The sequence below is a fragment of the Brachionichthys hirsutus genome, chromosome 5 (assembly GCF_040956055.1).
Source record: "Brachionichthys hirsutus isolate HB-005 chromosome 5, CSIRO-AGI_Bhir_v1, whole genome shotgun sequence".
Lineage (NCBI taxonomy): Eukaryota > Metazoa > Chordata > Actinopteri > Lophiiformes > Brachionichthyidae > Brachionichthys > Brachionichthys hirsutus.
The window spans coordinates 3,813,275-3,828,061 of record NC_090901.1 but is presented as its reverse complement, the minus strand read 5'-3'; the positions used below and the strand labels follow the sequence as shown (position 1 = coordinate 3,828,061).

Below are 14,787 nucleotides of genomic sequence, written 5' to 3'. Positions count from 1 at the left end.
TTTCATCCCGCGCGTCACAGGTCATTGGATCAAAAAAGAAAAGCCGAAGCTTCTTGAATTCGTTTAACATTAGGAAAAAAAATGGCATTCAAATAAACACGGGGAGGTTTTTTAACGAATTAAAACAGCTTGATTTAGTGCCACACCGACCTGAGACCCGCGGTTATACGAGTCTAGACAGAGGACGCGCAGCGGCGGCCGCTTATCTTCATCTGGCATCACCTGTAAAGGATACACTGAACGGACCCAAAACAAAACGCGCAGCGCGGAGGGGACTCTCCGGCCCGCGGACGCATCCTGGCGTGTCTTGAGTTTATTTTCATTCCAGTAGGAATCTTGAACGGAAAATAGCCGCCGGACAGGAGATCATGCAGGTCAAGCCCGGACCGACACACGACACCTCAACAATTTGTTGGGGAGGAGCGGCTCTTTATCAGTGACATTGGAGCCAGAGAGATTTTAAATCCTGTTAAGTCTGGAAGGCTCCTGAAGCCGTGCGCTCTCGTCATCCCTTATGAGCACTAAAAATAAATACATTTGAGAAACATATTACAATATATTTTAAAATAATTTCCAGTGGTTGTAATTAAAAGAATCCAGTGACAAAAATGCGTGTAACCTGCACGAAACGCTCCAGAAAATTTAATGAGTGGTTTGGTTGATTTTAGTAGTTTGGACCCCCCCCCCCCCATCAAGTTTCTAGGACAAACGCTCAAATTTATTTTCCTGTGCAGAAAAGGAATTTGGACGTTTAGCAAAAAAATTTACCTCATCAATAAATTTCACATCAATGAATGCCCAATAATGATGAGGCAAGATGCAGAGGAAGGCAACTATACCATCAATTACACACATTTGTTCAAGATTTTAAGATTTGTTTTTCCTAAATAACTTTACCTAACTTATTTTTTTACAACATAATTCTGCGAGAACCAGTTTCGATATCTTAATGCATCAGTAATAGATTATTTTCAACAAACTACACGTCTCTGTGAAATAAACCCAAATTAGTGGCACTTTATTGTGGACAGAAAAACAAGACCCAGACAACGAAAGAACAGCCATTATTTTGTAGTATTTAATGTGTTAAAAGAACATCACTCAATACATTGTACTCCTTCACAGATGCATCCTAACAGAGTAAACTTGAAAAATAGAACTTTTAGCAAATATTTGCAACCAAGGCAGTTCACCTTGCAACTGGCATTGCTTTAAGCTCTAAAGACGCCATTCTGAACATTCACATTCAACACGGAGAAAATATAATAAATTAACACAAACAGTATTGATGAAAATGTTTGGCAGATTATATTTCAGGTATGGATCGTCAGTGTGGAATCATTTCTATCAACAACAGAAACAAATTGGAATAGCATGTGCGCATCTTTTAGAATTACGGTATATGCAAACAAATCGTGTGCAAAATCTCCATCGACGCTTCGAAGAAATCAAACCAAATGCACAGACACAAAGCGGAAGGCAAACTTTACATCTGATATGAGGAACACAATCAGACTTTTAGTCAGGAACAAAAACGAACGAAAGCGGAACAACGTGTCGTGTCAGTCTCTTTTCTTTGTGTTTATACTGTGCTTATCCGCTCTGATGATGGCGTGCAAACTCCATCACTCCTCCTGCTTGTTGAGAAAAAACTTTAACGCCAAGTCCCACTGATCTCTTGGAAAACGGTTTGACAACTCGCAGTGATCCAGCACAAGGGAACCTTCGCACAGAGAGGAAACAACATTACACTGGTGTCCATCAGAAATACGATGGTCTTCCAATGAGCAACAACATTTACATTTTAATAAAACTAGAATATGTATCGACAGGTTTTAACTCATTGAGTGCCGGCCATTTTCAACTCGGCTATACGCCGAGTTGCCCCAGTTTTTAATTATTTTTTAAACAGTTGATGAAAGGGATTAGAATAAACTTACTCGCTTGCTTTGTTTTGTCGTCTGCATCCTCTTTAGCGGCACAGTCCTGGTAGGATTAATAAAGACAATGAGTGCCTGTATTAACAGCGTACTCGATACATGCTGCTCATGTTTACAGAATCAAAGACTGAATTCAAAGCCACAGTTCTTTGTGATTTACTCATCGAACTAACGTTTCCAGTGGAGCAGGTGAGACGCCGACGGATCAAACCGTTTCGCTCTGAGGAATGTTCTCGAGGGTTAACTCAACAATCAGGGCAGCGGGTCAACACGCCATGCGTTATTGCTTTGTTTGAAAGAAATGACAATAGCTTGTCTCCCCTTTGAATGGTTTCTAAACAGTGGTGGCCGCAGAGTGATGAGGGGTCGATTGTCAAGAGGAAGATGAAGGAGACAGGCTGTTTACTGGGAGTGGAACCAGTGGCAGGTAAATCCACTAAGAAGGAAGCCATCCATCTCCGAGACACCCTCCCGTTACAGCTGAGTGATCGTTGAACAGCAGACATTTATTTGTTTTATTTTGTATCTTTTAAACTCCCATCACGCTTTGCTCGTCTCTGCAAAGTAGCGACCGCTTCACTTACATTTGCTCGGAAGCTAATGAATCCTCTTTCGTGCACAAGTCACCTCATTCCCAGGCGTACCTGAATGAACGTGGCGAGCATCACGCAACTCATCTCCTGCTGCAGGATGACCTTGTTTTGGGAGTTGTTGTAGCACGCTGAAATGAGGGCGGGGAAGAGGACTCTGATGAGACGGGGATTGCTGAAGTACTGGAAGGGCAGCTGACACAGTTTCTGCAGCACGCTGGGCTGGCGGCCAGACTGCACTATGACCTGGAACACACACACACACAGGGAGCAGGTCCAGTCAGTCACGAAGCCAGCAAGGCGGCTCACTCAGCGGCACTGCTGCTTGTAAATCACTGCTCTGGGCCCCTCCCACATGTAAATCTGCCACTAAAACAACACGCAAACAGCCATTAGGAGGAGACCTGTGGGGAACCGCCTCCCACCATGCAATTATAGGCTATAAAACATAATGATGGGATGTTTTGTTCTTCCTTTCTGCCAACGGTAATAGCGGTTCATAACAAGGACGTTTCACCTGATGCCATCATCAACGGTTCACGTTTAAGTTTCGAGTTGAGCAACATTTATTTCACACAGTGAAAATGTCTGTTACCTCCCCACAGGAGTGAAGCTCAGGTTGAGAGGGCATTCACAGTGCAAGAAGGGTACAGAGGGGTGGGGGTGGGGGCGGCGGGTGAACGGCAGGGCGAGCATACCTCCACCGATGGCGCGGCCACCCCTACATTAAGAAATGAGCAATAACATTAATGGCATTTTCACCCCACCTACATCCTGCTCTCCATCACAGCCCTTCAATCAAACACAATCACATCCGAGCCCCCCCCCCCCCCCCAGCATTACAACCAAATCGCTCCCAGCCTTGTTTGATTAAACAGGGGGCTGCTGCAAAGTAAGGGGTCCGGGGCCTAATGCTCTGGTCATCTCCCCCGAGCCTGGGAGGACCATCCAGCCCCCCCCCGCCCCCCCCTCTGAAAGTCATGGGGTCAGCATGCTAAATCCTGGGGTAAAAAAAAAAAAAAAACACTTTAGAGGAACAGACTGCAGGACCGGGGGCTCAACGCCAATGGAAACCAGAAGGGAGACGTGAGGTCCCCAAGTCACTGCGACATAAATTCAAGAGATTTACAAGATGTTAAAAATACGCACTCTAATACTCTTCCATTGGCTTTTTCCTTTGATAATGCACTCCAAGTTAGAGCAACAGGATAAACAAAGCGATAATTCACTGCTTTTTATCAGTTCAAGGTGAAGCTTCTCAGAGCTGCCCTCTACAGCGGCGTTCAAAGGGACACAGAACAGTTGTCATTTCCGACCCGCATTTGTTTAGAGAACTTGTCAAACAATCGGAACCTTAATGCATCACAAATACTTCAAAATCTGAAGAGCTCTGAATTCATCAACCGAAAATGTGAGTGTTAATTTTTGAAACAAAGAGCATTCGTCACTTCCGCTTTGCGTGCGTTTTACCAAGTGCAGCAGTGAATTTAAAAAAGGGCAACGTTCAGAATAGGTTGTGAGAGAACAAAGTCCACATGGTTCCTGTGTTTTCCAAAGAGGAATGTGGCTTTCATCAGACTAAATCTAAATCATGCAACAAAGGAAAGGAGAAACGGCAAAAGATGAGCTGCTTTCATTCAGCACTACTTTCCACTAAATCATATTTATCTCATGTTGCAACACTGACAAACTGGCTATAAATTTACGCCGCTGTACTCACTACAAAGCAAAAACCTTTATTCTGCATAATAGCAAGAAAAGTTCCCGATATATTCTATTCCTCGTGTTTTAATCCCAAATCCAGGCGTCATATTGTAACACTATACAAAGTGTTGGATGGTTGAACCGGCAGCCTGAGGAGATCCAGCCCACAAATCACCCAGCAATCTCATAATCCTCCACTATGTGCAGTTCCATCTTCAGCTGCCTAAACAAATTGTCCACCCTCAAGGGCCTGATGCAGAAAGACATAAAACAAAGCCTGGGGGCAGCCCGAGTCTGGAGCTAACAGAGAAACGGAGCTCACTGCCAACTTTCCGTGCCTCCACCAGAGCCTGGCCACAACGTTCCTCCTTCCAGCTCACCTGAAGTATCTGCAGCTCAAAGCCTGCCACCGTTAAACTAACAGCAAGCATGTGCGCCCGTGCGCGCGTCTGCCCCGCAGACCCTCTAAACTCCAGTGTTGCGGCTGCTCGGCTGTCTTAAGTTCAGAGGCCTGGCATTTTCAAACATTGCTGGGTTTTTACGACGCTTCCATTACGTAACTTCCTCACGGTCGACAATGACAACAAAGAGTGTGTAAAGTTAATGTTCTGAAACACAAACACAACGTCAGGGGAAAACCACGAGTGGAAGCGAGAGCCCGAGAAAAGAACAGACAGTCATGATGCATGCAGCAAGGATTAAATCTCAAATAGCATAACAGCACTGGATACACGAGCAGCACCGATGCATGATGGGAAAAACTGACATTTCGCAAAGAAAGACATAGGTCATTTTGAATCAATTCCTCACAGCGTCTAGACAGACGGAACACCTCAGGAGGAACTAGCAGGAGAGCAGGGCCATATATCTGACACTTAAATCCACAAAATAAACCAGATCCATTGGGGTGGAACCGTCTCGCTGATAACACCTGCAGCATGGCAGACACCAAAGTCACCCGAATATCTGTGCAGTCGTTCTTTACAACGTTTACGAGGGCCGGCGGAGACGAGCACAGGAAGCCGGCACGAATTGCCTTTGGACAATTGGATGCTTGGGGGGGATGCAGACATTGACATAGGCCCACCAACTTGACTTTTAAGTTAACTGCCGGTTGCTTTAAAATCCCATGAAATCCTTGGTGTTTACACAGCGAAGCTCAATAACCATTCATCACGTCGAGCTGACGCTGTCATTCCATCCAAGATCCTGCTCGCTGATAATGCTGCTCTGAAACCGACAGTGTTACAGGCAGCCGAAAACTCCTCACTGAAAGGTTCGCTCGGTTAAAAAAAAATGCCCTCAGCCTCACTTAAAGTTCAGTTTGACCTGCCTTCACCCTTGAAGCGGAGTGTAAATCACCTACGGAGCAAACAATAAAGTCCTCTGGTGTCAGCATGTGGGGAGTGCGTCTGTCTGCGTCTCCCTGCCTCTGTTTACTCTGCTGGGTAGATACAGAGAGTGCATTCCCCACCGCTGGCTCCCTACGGTCTGCACGAGCTGCACATGCCCTGCAGGCAGCGAGGGCTTGGTTGTCTTGGCAGTAATGGACGGCTGAAGAGAGCGTTTCAACATCAGGTTAACAGGAATCACAGGCCTAAATCTCAGCCTGGGCCTGCGGGGTAGAGGAAACGCCTCCGTAGAGAATGGGAAGAAGAGGGATGGCCTAGGAGATAAGGCTGAGCTCTGGAGATGTGTGTGAGGTGTCCAACATATATAATAAAAAAAAGAAACAACACCGCTCATGTGATGCTACTGGTAGAAAAAAAAAAGAGGAAATCTCAGGCGCAAGTGAAGGGAAATCGATCCCATTACATTAAAAAAAACATCCCCACACTTGCGTCTTAGCGGATGCGTGTCTGTCAGGTGCAGCAATATTTGCATGTTTTTGTGGGGAGCTCATTGCGTGTGTCGGGCCATTTTTCCACGTACAGAAAAAAAACACCCTGTTTTCTTAAGGTTTCCACACGAGCAAATTGCTTTTGTATCTCTAAAAACAAGCCGGAATCAGGCGGGTTAAGATGTCAACAGTTTAAAAATCGCTGTCTCAGCAGCACCAAGATTCAACAGATCATCACCGCGGATGATTCACAAATGAATCACGCTATTTAAAGGGGAGGACAGGAAGCGCAGTTGTCAGTTACAAAATAGGTGTCATTTGTTCTGCGCCCCCCCCCCCACCCCCCTCCACTTCCCACCCCAAAAAAGTCTCTAAAGACGACGCCGACAAAAGAAAGAAACATATGGCTGCATGCTCAGCGGCCCCCTTGAGCAGAGGCACACTTGAGAAACACATAAGCCTACATATGTCACTCTACCAATGGCTTTCTGTGGGACAAGGTGAATTATTCAACCCCCCCCCCATAGCAGAGGGAATACATCACTCTGTGTAGTGCTTCTTCAAAGTTCTGCTTTTTTATGAGCAGCCTTATTTCTAGAGCACACATATAAACAAAAGCTGGAGCGCCGACAGTGAATCAGCAGCCTCTGCAGCCGCACAGGCCCCGGGTCGAACCGCTTTTGTGCTCTGCCAGTGCTTACATTAGCTTGAGAAAAGCTCATGCTGCTCTAAATATTCTCCTCAACGCCATCCATCTTGGTACGGAAGTGAAGGGATGCATTCCAGGAACTGGACAACTGGCAAAGATCAACTCCCTTTGGAGGTTCTGTGGGATCCTGTTTCCCAATAATCTATATGAATAAACTCAAACCAAGGTAAGCGCAGTTGTTTTTGGTTAAGCTCTAACAGCACATTCTTATTGCTTCATAATTCAAATCAAATAGTTAAAAACATGTAAATGTTTTTTAAAGACAAGCATGGCTGCTGGTGTGTGCGTAAAAGACAACTCATCCGTCACCCATTTAATTTAATCATCGGTTCGCCCTCATTTATTCAATATAATATGCAAATTCGATTTGCTGATGCTAATTCTGCACATCAGAATAATTAAATTGGTGAGGGGTTGCGAGTACAGGAAGGTGTCACGGACCGGAGGAAGACCCTTTAATTAGGATAAAACGCTGCTAAATTAAAATTGGCTGCAGCCGTGTGGACATAAATGACATATCAGAGGTTTGAGACGGACGCCGGGGCTGCTGCCTGTTCAGGTCGGGCGTAGGATAATTAAAGCCCAGCCAACTGTAGAATGGCTAATCAGGGGCTCGGCAGACGGGCCACGCTTGACGGCCAATTACACAGTAGCTCGGTCTGCTCCATCACATCCTGCTCACTCCCACAGAGCCCCCCGTGGGTAGCTGTAGCTCCAAGGCCAGCGTGCCGCCACACCGGCAGGGAACAATGGGTCGCTCTGTGGGACAATAGACGACACACAGCGCAAAAGCAGGAAGGTGCCAAGTCATGAATCTTTAACAGGTGCTTTTTGTTACGATTACAAAACGACACCCTTTTTCTGACAAATAATACATGAACAGAACAATGGAAGGATACGATTACCGGCCTCACTTAAATCACAAAACAAGGCATTAAATGTATCTAGTGCTGACACAATTAAACAGTTAGTAGCTACGCAGGCATGACATCCCCTTTTTGAGTATGTACATTTTTTTCTCCATGCATTTATGAGCACATTTGGAATTTTCTGTTTGGCCCAACAAATTAAACATCACGAAATGTTCTTACGACAGAAACTAATTACAAAGGAATTTAAGATTTCGATCACAATTGATTAACTGATTCCTTCCTCCCCCAATATATATTCAGTTATAGCTTTAATTGCAACATAAATGTTTTCTAATTGTTTTCAGCAGTTTGATTTCATTAAACAAAACAAAAAAAAAAATTTAAATTTTGTTCTGTGCCATCAGTCCAGCTTTACCTGGTTGTCAGGGTGGTTAACGGTAAACATTCCCACGCAGATGATGACTTCGTGCAGCAGCTCTTCAGAGGAATGCTGGGTACAGTACCAGAGCAGAGAGCTGACGATGTGCCGGAAAGCGAGAGACAGGCCTTCAGCTCCAAGAACAGACTGCCGGGCCACAGATAAAACACATTATTGCGCTTCACGGTAAATTAAACATAAATTGTACATGATTGTGATTACAAAGACTTACTTAAAAAAATAAAAAGTAATAAAAGATCATATGTTTTACTGGTGGGAACATACAAGCTGCAAAAGTGTAAGCAACTCGAGCGGGGTTCCACTATAAAACACCCCAATCCCGCTCAGAAACGAGATGCTAGGAGCTGCTCACAGACAGTATTTATTAAACATGTCAGGGTGACCGAGCACCAACAGGTCATCACTATTCCATCGGACGCGCCGCGTGTTAGCCTCTCAGCTATTACATCTATGGATGCTGCTACGCTAAGGGTGCATAAAACTGGCTCAACAATCTAAGAAGCTGTCAACCAGAACAAACGCAAATGTTTAAGAATAAATAAACATGAATAGATTCACCTAACTCTGACAGCAAGGAAATGAGGAAAGTGCGTTTCTTGCTAGAACGTCAACTTGTACTCCTTTACAAAAGGATCACAGATGTAAAAAAAACACTTCAACGAACCGTTTTGAAAACTCCTTCATAGTATTAGGAGTTGATGCTGCAGAAGAGCGAGTTAACAGCCTAAATCCTGATCATCCATTGCAACACATATTAGCCGGTACTGTGAGGTAATGTGAAACATAAGGTGATTACAACTCCCGGCCAAACAAGAAACATTTACCGTGTTCATAAAACACCGGCGGTGGGAGCCTTTCATTTCCAGCTGTTTTGAGTTGCCTGGATGAGGCAGGGCAGTGAGAGGAAGCTGCTTCAAAGTGATTACCTCAAGACATCAAAATAATTAACAGCATTCTGGCTCGCCGTCTGTGTGGTGACTTAGCGCCGTGAAAGCTGTCGGCCCTCGCCTCCCCGAGGTGGGTAACGTACAGCCCTGCATACAGTCCTAATCACTCGTGCTACATCCTAACGGCTGACCCACCGGGCTCTACTCAACCCTGACAACTGACCTGGGGTCAGAGGTTACCTGTGTTTATGTCCATAGGCCAGCTTTGTCCTGAGGAGTGTAACTCCTCTTCTAACGGCTCCTCATAAAGGAATATGTGTCATTCTGTCATATACACTGAGGGATTAAATCCAAGGAGAGGATAATTCAAATGTCTGCAGAGCCAGTAGAGTGATGATATGATAACGCTTTCACTGGTTTGTCAAAGTAGACAATGTAATATTAATGCATTACAATATGTTATACAGTAATAACACAGAAACCAGTGTCAAATAAATGTGTATAGAACTGCAAAAAAAAATAAAAAATAAAACTAATATATAAAACGTAATATTCTGGATTCGTTACGGATACCTGGAAGGCAGATAGGTCAAGAAAGGCAAAACTGTTGAGGAAGCGGATGCCTTGCAAAGCCACCTGGATGACCCCGGGGCCGTAGGGTTCCTGACTTTGGGAAGCAGACTCTGGCACAAAAGTGTGCAGCAGGATACAATACAGGGTGTGAACCACTCCCACCAGGTCTGTGGACTGCAGCAGCGCCGTCAATCCAGTCGGGTCCTGGCTTTTATTGTCAAATATACTGGAAGCACTGGAACAAAAGAGGGACGAAATGTGTAGTCGGTATGAGAAGATAAAGAACGTACAGCCGTCCCTCACCATCACCTTCAGTGGCTTCACTGTATGTTATACATCGCACATTTTCCAATATATCGCTGGATTCTGCGGTATGCATAACAGTTTTTATTTCCATTATTTTATTGACAAAAGAATAATTTTCTAGCCAAAGAAAAATAAAACAATAAAAGCATAAAAACACATACACAGTATTGCAACATATAAAACACAGTACTGGTACGGTACTGTACATATCGAATGAGATCTGCGTTCGGAAAACACAAAGAGCTGCACCTCGTAAAGTTATTACCAATGTATTGAGAGAGCGATAACAGTGTACTCCATTATTACTGTACAGTATAACAGAATTATTGTACAGTATAATAGATTAAGAGTACAGGTAGCATAAGAGTATAAGAAATATACACTTCTGTTACTGTATGAAAATACAAAAGTGTTTGTAGGCGTGTGGGAAAGGGTTATACAGTTGCGGGTGGGTTGGGGACTGTAGTCCACACAGCATGCGAAGTTTGGCTCTTGAGCTTTTGCCTTCCTGCTAATTTTGCCAAATGAGGAGAACGAAAAGCAAGTCAAATTTCACAATTCCGTTCCCGTCAGATAATAGACGCTACCCTGATTGCGCTGCTTCATTACTAGACTTAATCGACTGCAGCAAGCGGATGGAAACCAAGTTCAAATGTCGTGCTTGCTGGATTGCGGCGGCCCTCGGGTTGATCTTTTGCTCTCCATGTGCTTCTGTTCATTTATGGAATAACAGTTTTGCATTCCTTGCATGCGCGGAGCTGCCATTCACTGTTTAACTTCACTAGTTAAACGTACTGCCAGCCAGTTTGGTTGAAGCCAAAGGGGACCTTTAAGACTCAAGATCGCCTCTTCCGCTCTCACTCGAGCTACAGTAAACATAGTAATGCAATGACGTGACGATCATGGCAGTGGCTAAGAGTTGGCAGATTGTATTAAGCTGCCTGACAAGGTGCTGAGTGCTCCAGCAAACACTTAATCAAGGCCTGCCTGAGAGGATTCAAGGTGGTATGCTAGTTTGGCTCCAACGAGATGCCACCCTGTTGGATAAAGGCAGTGGTAACATCATCCTGTAACAGCAAAGCCAGGGACGGTTCTGGATGGGAAGGAGGAACCGAGTTCCTTTGGATAGAAGCCTGACAGTAGGGAGAAAAGCTTGGTACGACAAAGATCTGACAATTCCGTTTCGGATTACTGTACTGCAGGAGACTTAAACATTTACACAGTTTCTATTTTCGTAAGTTGTGATGCCAGGAATAAATAAAAAATAGGTAGAAGAGCCAAATGAATAAAACGTTTTTTAAAACTCAAACTAAAAAAGATCTCTTTCAGTCAAATACGTTTTTATTCCCATTACTACTGTTAGCGCTTTAGCGTCACCGTGTCCTATGCTATAAGGCTTCTTTAATTCATCTACTGGGAGTGTACATTTTACAAACGCTCACTGAAAATGTGACTTAAAGAGGCTGGAGTATGCTATAAAGAGTATGCTTTGTGACATTACTTCACTGTGATGAGGAAACTAAAAGCGTCCGCAGCAGACAGACACACACACACAGAATGGATTTTAAGGTGAAGTGGGAGACGACTCGTGTCCACCAGTTAAACTTGAATGAAATGAAAACATTTTCCCGTTCATATATTTTGACATTTATAAAGTGGCAGCAGAAGCATGTACGGTACAACTTTAAGGATTTCAACGAGATTATTACCTTCTTTCTGTATGAAACACATCTCACACATCAGATAATTATTACATGTGCCACAATAGGAGTGGATACAAAGGGGATCTTCAATTAATCACACCCGTAACTGCATTGTTAACTGGAACACATATTCTCAGCATTACCATTAAGCCCATATTGCTTTTCAGTCATAAATAATACCGAAAACGTCACTGAAAACATTCGGCGAGCATGGACAGACAATTTAAGACTACCCCAAAAGCACCACCTATGATTTGCAGACATGCAGAAGGAAGGGAGTGTGACCTCTGGATGGAACCGACAGTGCATGCTGATACTTGACGTTAGCCAAGAGGCTCTGTGTGAAATATGCTGCTAGGCAAGAACACAGACTCCTAATGCCAGTATAATCCCCTGACACAGCAACTGGCATGGGCAAAATATTCTGCAGGCCGACTGAGGCTGCAGAACTGAGCTCGCTGGGGGCGGCATTGATCATAACACTGGTCTCATTAAACCTGTAAAGTCTGACACTTCTCACAGATATTCAGTGACAAACAGTCTTCTGTTGAGCTTGTGTGAAGCAGCTGGTCATTATTATTGCAGCACCTTGCAGCTGGCAAGACGACAAGATCTTGGAGTAAAGCACTGCCGAGACATGGGGTTGTCACGGAGCAGATCCTAATTGTCTCGATTAAGACATTGATCTTTGCAAGTGTGATAACGGATATCAGATCCTGCGTCTGTGGTCAGCGTTTCTTTTTCATGTGGTACCGAGGTCTTTCGGTGCGAGCGCGTGCTAAGCCTCCGTCAGCGGTGCCACTGAACCTTTCTGAGTGGAGGTCACTGCTGCACATGTGGGTGGGCTCCCCCCCCCCCCCCCCATGCTGGAGGCTAAGGTTTATGGTGAGTGACAGAGCATTGGGTCAAGGAGATGCCTATCTCTATCTGCAGTAACAACAGCTTAGCCAGCTAGCTGGCTGGCCTTGAGGAGAAGACTTTTCTGGCTGATTGCACGGGGGGGGGTCGCGGTCTTTGTTTGAGCACCGTCTTTATGGATCCTTGTGACTCAGGCTTTGTTATTACACTCCCAGAGAAAGGTGTGCGTCTCCTAGGGAGATCGAGAGATTACAGAGATGTTTAGGAGTGTAATAGAATAAGAGACGCACTCACCGTCCGGTTACCACAAAACACAGCTTGCACATGCTGTGCAGCAGAGCTGAGGCTTGCTGGAGGAAAGCGGACATCTTGGGGTGCTCATCTACAGGACTATGGACCGACAGAAAGCATCCATACAGCTTGTCGATTAAACCCATGTTTACAACGTAGCTGCAAGAAACGCAAGAGAAGAGAAGGTTATTAATCTGGAAATGTTACATTTATTATAGGCAATTTCCCCAAAAACTAAATTTCAAACAGGCAAACAAAGGCCTTTACTTTACATACTTCAACAGGACCTCACCTCAAGCCCTCCACCCCCTGCAATTACTGTGATATCTCTAATTTGTATTTGCCAATGACAAGTCCCACGATCATGTTCCCTTTACTCTTCCAGACACAAATCACTGCTAATAGTGTCGTTAGAGGGGTGTTGTGCCAGCCCAGCTCTGAGACCTGAACAGTCTGCCGACCTGGGGCCATGTTCTCACAGCTCCAGTATTCCCGGACCTTTGGTGCTGAGCTCAGGAGCAGACAGCTTTAAGAAACATACAGAGGACTACGGCTGTAGCCAGGGAGCAGAGCCTTGATTTCTCTCGCCATCAGATTTGTGACTTTTGCAGGGTTTTTCAGTTGAAACCATCCCTCACTGAGGTCCTCACAAAACAGCTGATTATGACCGTTTCCAACCTCCACTGCAGGTCATCTGACGCTTGAACTCAGACCCATTGTTCTGACCTGATCCTCTTTCCACTACTTTACTCAAGTTGAAAGGATCTCTCCTCACACCGGCTGCTAAGCTCAACGCTCTGTTTGACAACCCGCTGGTGGATGAACCTGCCACTTATGAGCATGAATAGGCAACATTTCTGGTAATAACAAGGGAATAATTTCACTGAAGGCCGAACCGATCAACTGCTAGAGAGAAAAATAAATGACAAGCCGCTTGCAATGTGATACGTAGCATATCTTTGCATGATGCATGTTTTGAACTTTGTCATTCCTCACTAGCGTATAGATTATACGAGGCAGTTGGGGTAAATCTTGTCCTCGTACTTGGGATTAGAGTCTGACGACACCATTTTTCTCAGGCCCTCCCATGTCTCCAGGGTTACGGCTGGGTCAGTGGATGCGAGTGGTGGGCCTGTGCAGCTGCTCTGTCGAGATGAATCATGGCTTGTGGGAGGGATGGTGGAAAGACCGCACTCTTCCACATGGCTTCACAAGGCTGGGCCTGGATTTCCTCACAGCCCACTTTTCTTCAACACAGTCCCGACTCCTACAGCACAGACCTACATCGCTAGCTCCAACCTCAGGTTCAAGGAGGGCTTTCAAAGCTTTGGAAGTGTTCTTTGTTTATGCTACTTTGAGCCCCCCCCCCCCCAACCCAATCCACTGCTAGAAATTCAATTTTTTTTAAAATGCTGTGCTCGAACAAAAAAAACGGCCAACTGGACGAATGCCAAAATACACACACACACATACTCACACTACTCCCATTCTAACAAGACACCAGTTGGACCATTTCCAGGAGATCTGACATTCTGTCAGCTTTTACTTTACATACGGTGCACTGTTAAGGAAATTAGCAGTTGATCAGCCCAGAGAAGAGTAGTAGAAAGGTCATGAGATGAGAAGGAGCTGCCATGGAAGAACAGAAGCCGTGTCTAGCGCATGGAGGGAAAATACCTGATTAGGTTTTGTGCATGAGTGTTGAAGGACTCTGTGGCCGAGCTCTTGGCATCCGTGGAGATATGTGGCCAGAGAGACCCCAGAATGGCAGCAATGGTCTGCAGCAGGCCAGTGGTGAAACCCTCAAAGACTTGTTTGTTCACACTGCGTCCAAAGAGAGATTTGTCCTCATCTGGGACATACAGCTGAAAGGAAGGAAGGAAAAGAGAATGTAAAGAAGTTAACCTCGCTTCACATTAATATATATGGATGCCAACAGGTGACATTAGCAATCAGAGAGCATCAATAAGGCACAATTTAGTGTACAGAGATAAACAGCATGTCGATTCAGGCTTTAGAATGTGCATTAATAGCCAATCGCTTAATGCAGAGTTAAACATTAAATGCCCTATTTA

The 14,787-nt window shown here is 44.9% G+C and overlaps 1 protein-coding gene across 1 annotated transcript in view; it reads right to left on the bottom strand.

Moving 5' to 3' along the window:
• Positions 1 to 1,018: 1,018 nt before the first annotated feature.
• The window catches only part of scaper (S-phase cyclin A-associated protein in the ER), a 48,860-nt gene continuing 35,091 nt past the window's right edge, over positions 1,019 to 14,787 (bottom strand). The window contains exons 25-31 of the mRNA XM_068739124.1: positions 14,390 to 14,577; positions 12,716 to 12,871; positions 9,555 to 9,789; positions 8,071 to 8,220; positions 2,585 to 2,776; positions 1,941 to 1,986; positions 1,019 to 1,723 (exon numbers count right to left, since the gene is read on the bottom strand). Of these exons, the coding sequence (XP_068595225.1) occupies positions 1,626 to 1,723; positions 1,941 to 1,986; positions 2,585 to 2,776; positions 8,071 to 8,220; positions 9,555 to 9,789; positions 12,716 to 12,871; positions 14,390 to 14,577 (1,065 nt within the window). The 3' untranslated portion in view covers positions 1,019 to 1,625. The remainder of the gene's footprint in view (positions 1,724 to 1,940; positions 1,987 to 2,584; positions 2,777 to 8,070; positions 8,221 to 9,554; positions 9,790 to 12,715; positions 12,872 to 14,389; positions 14,578 to 14,787) is intronic.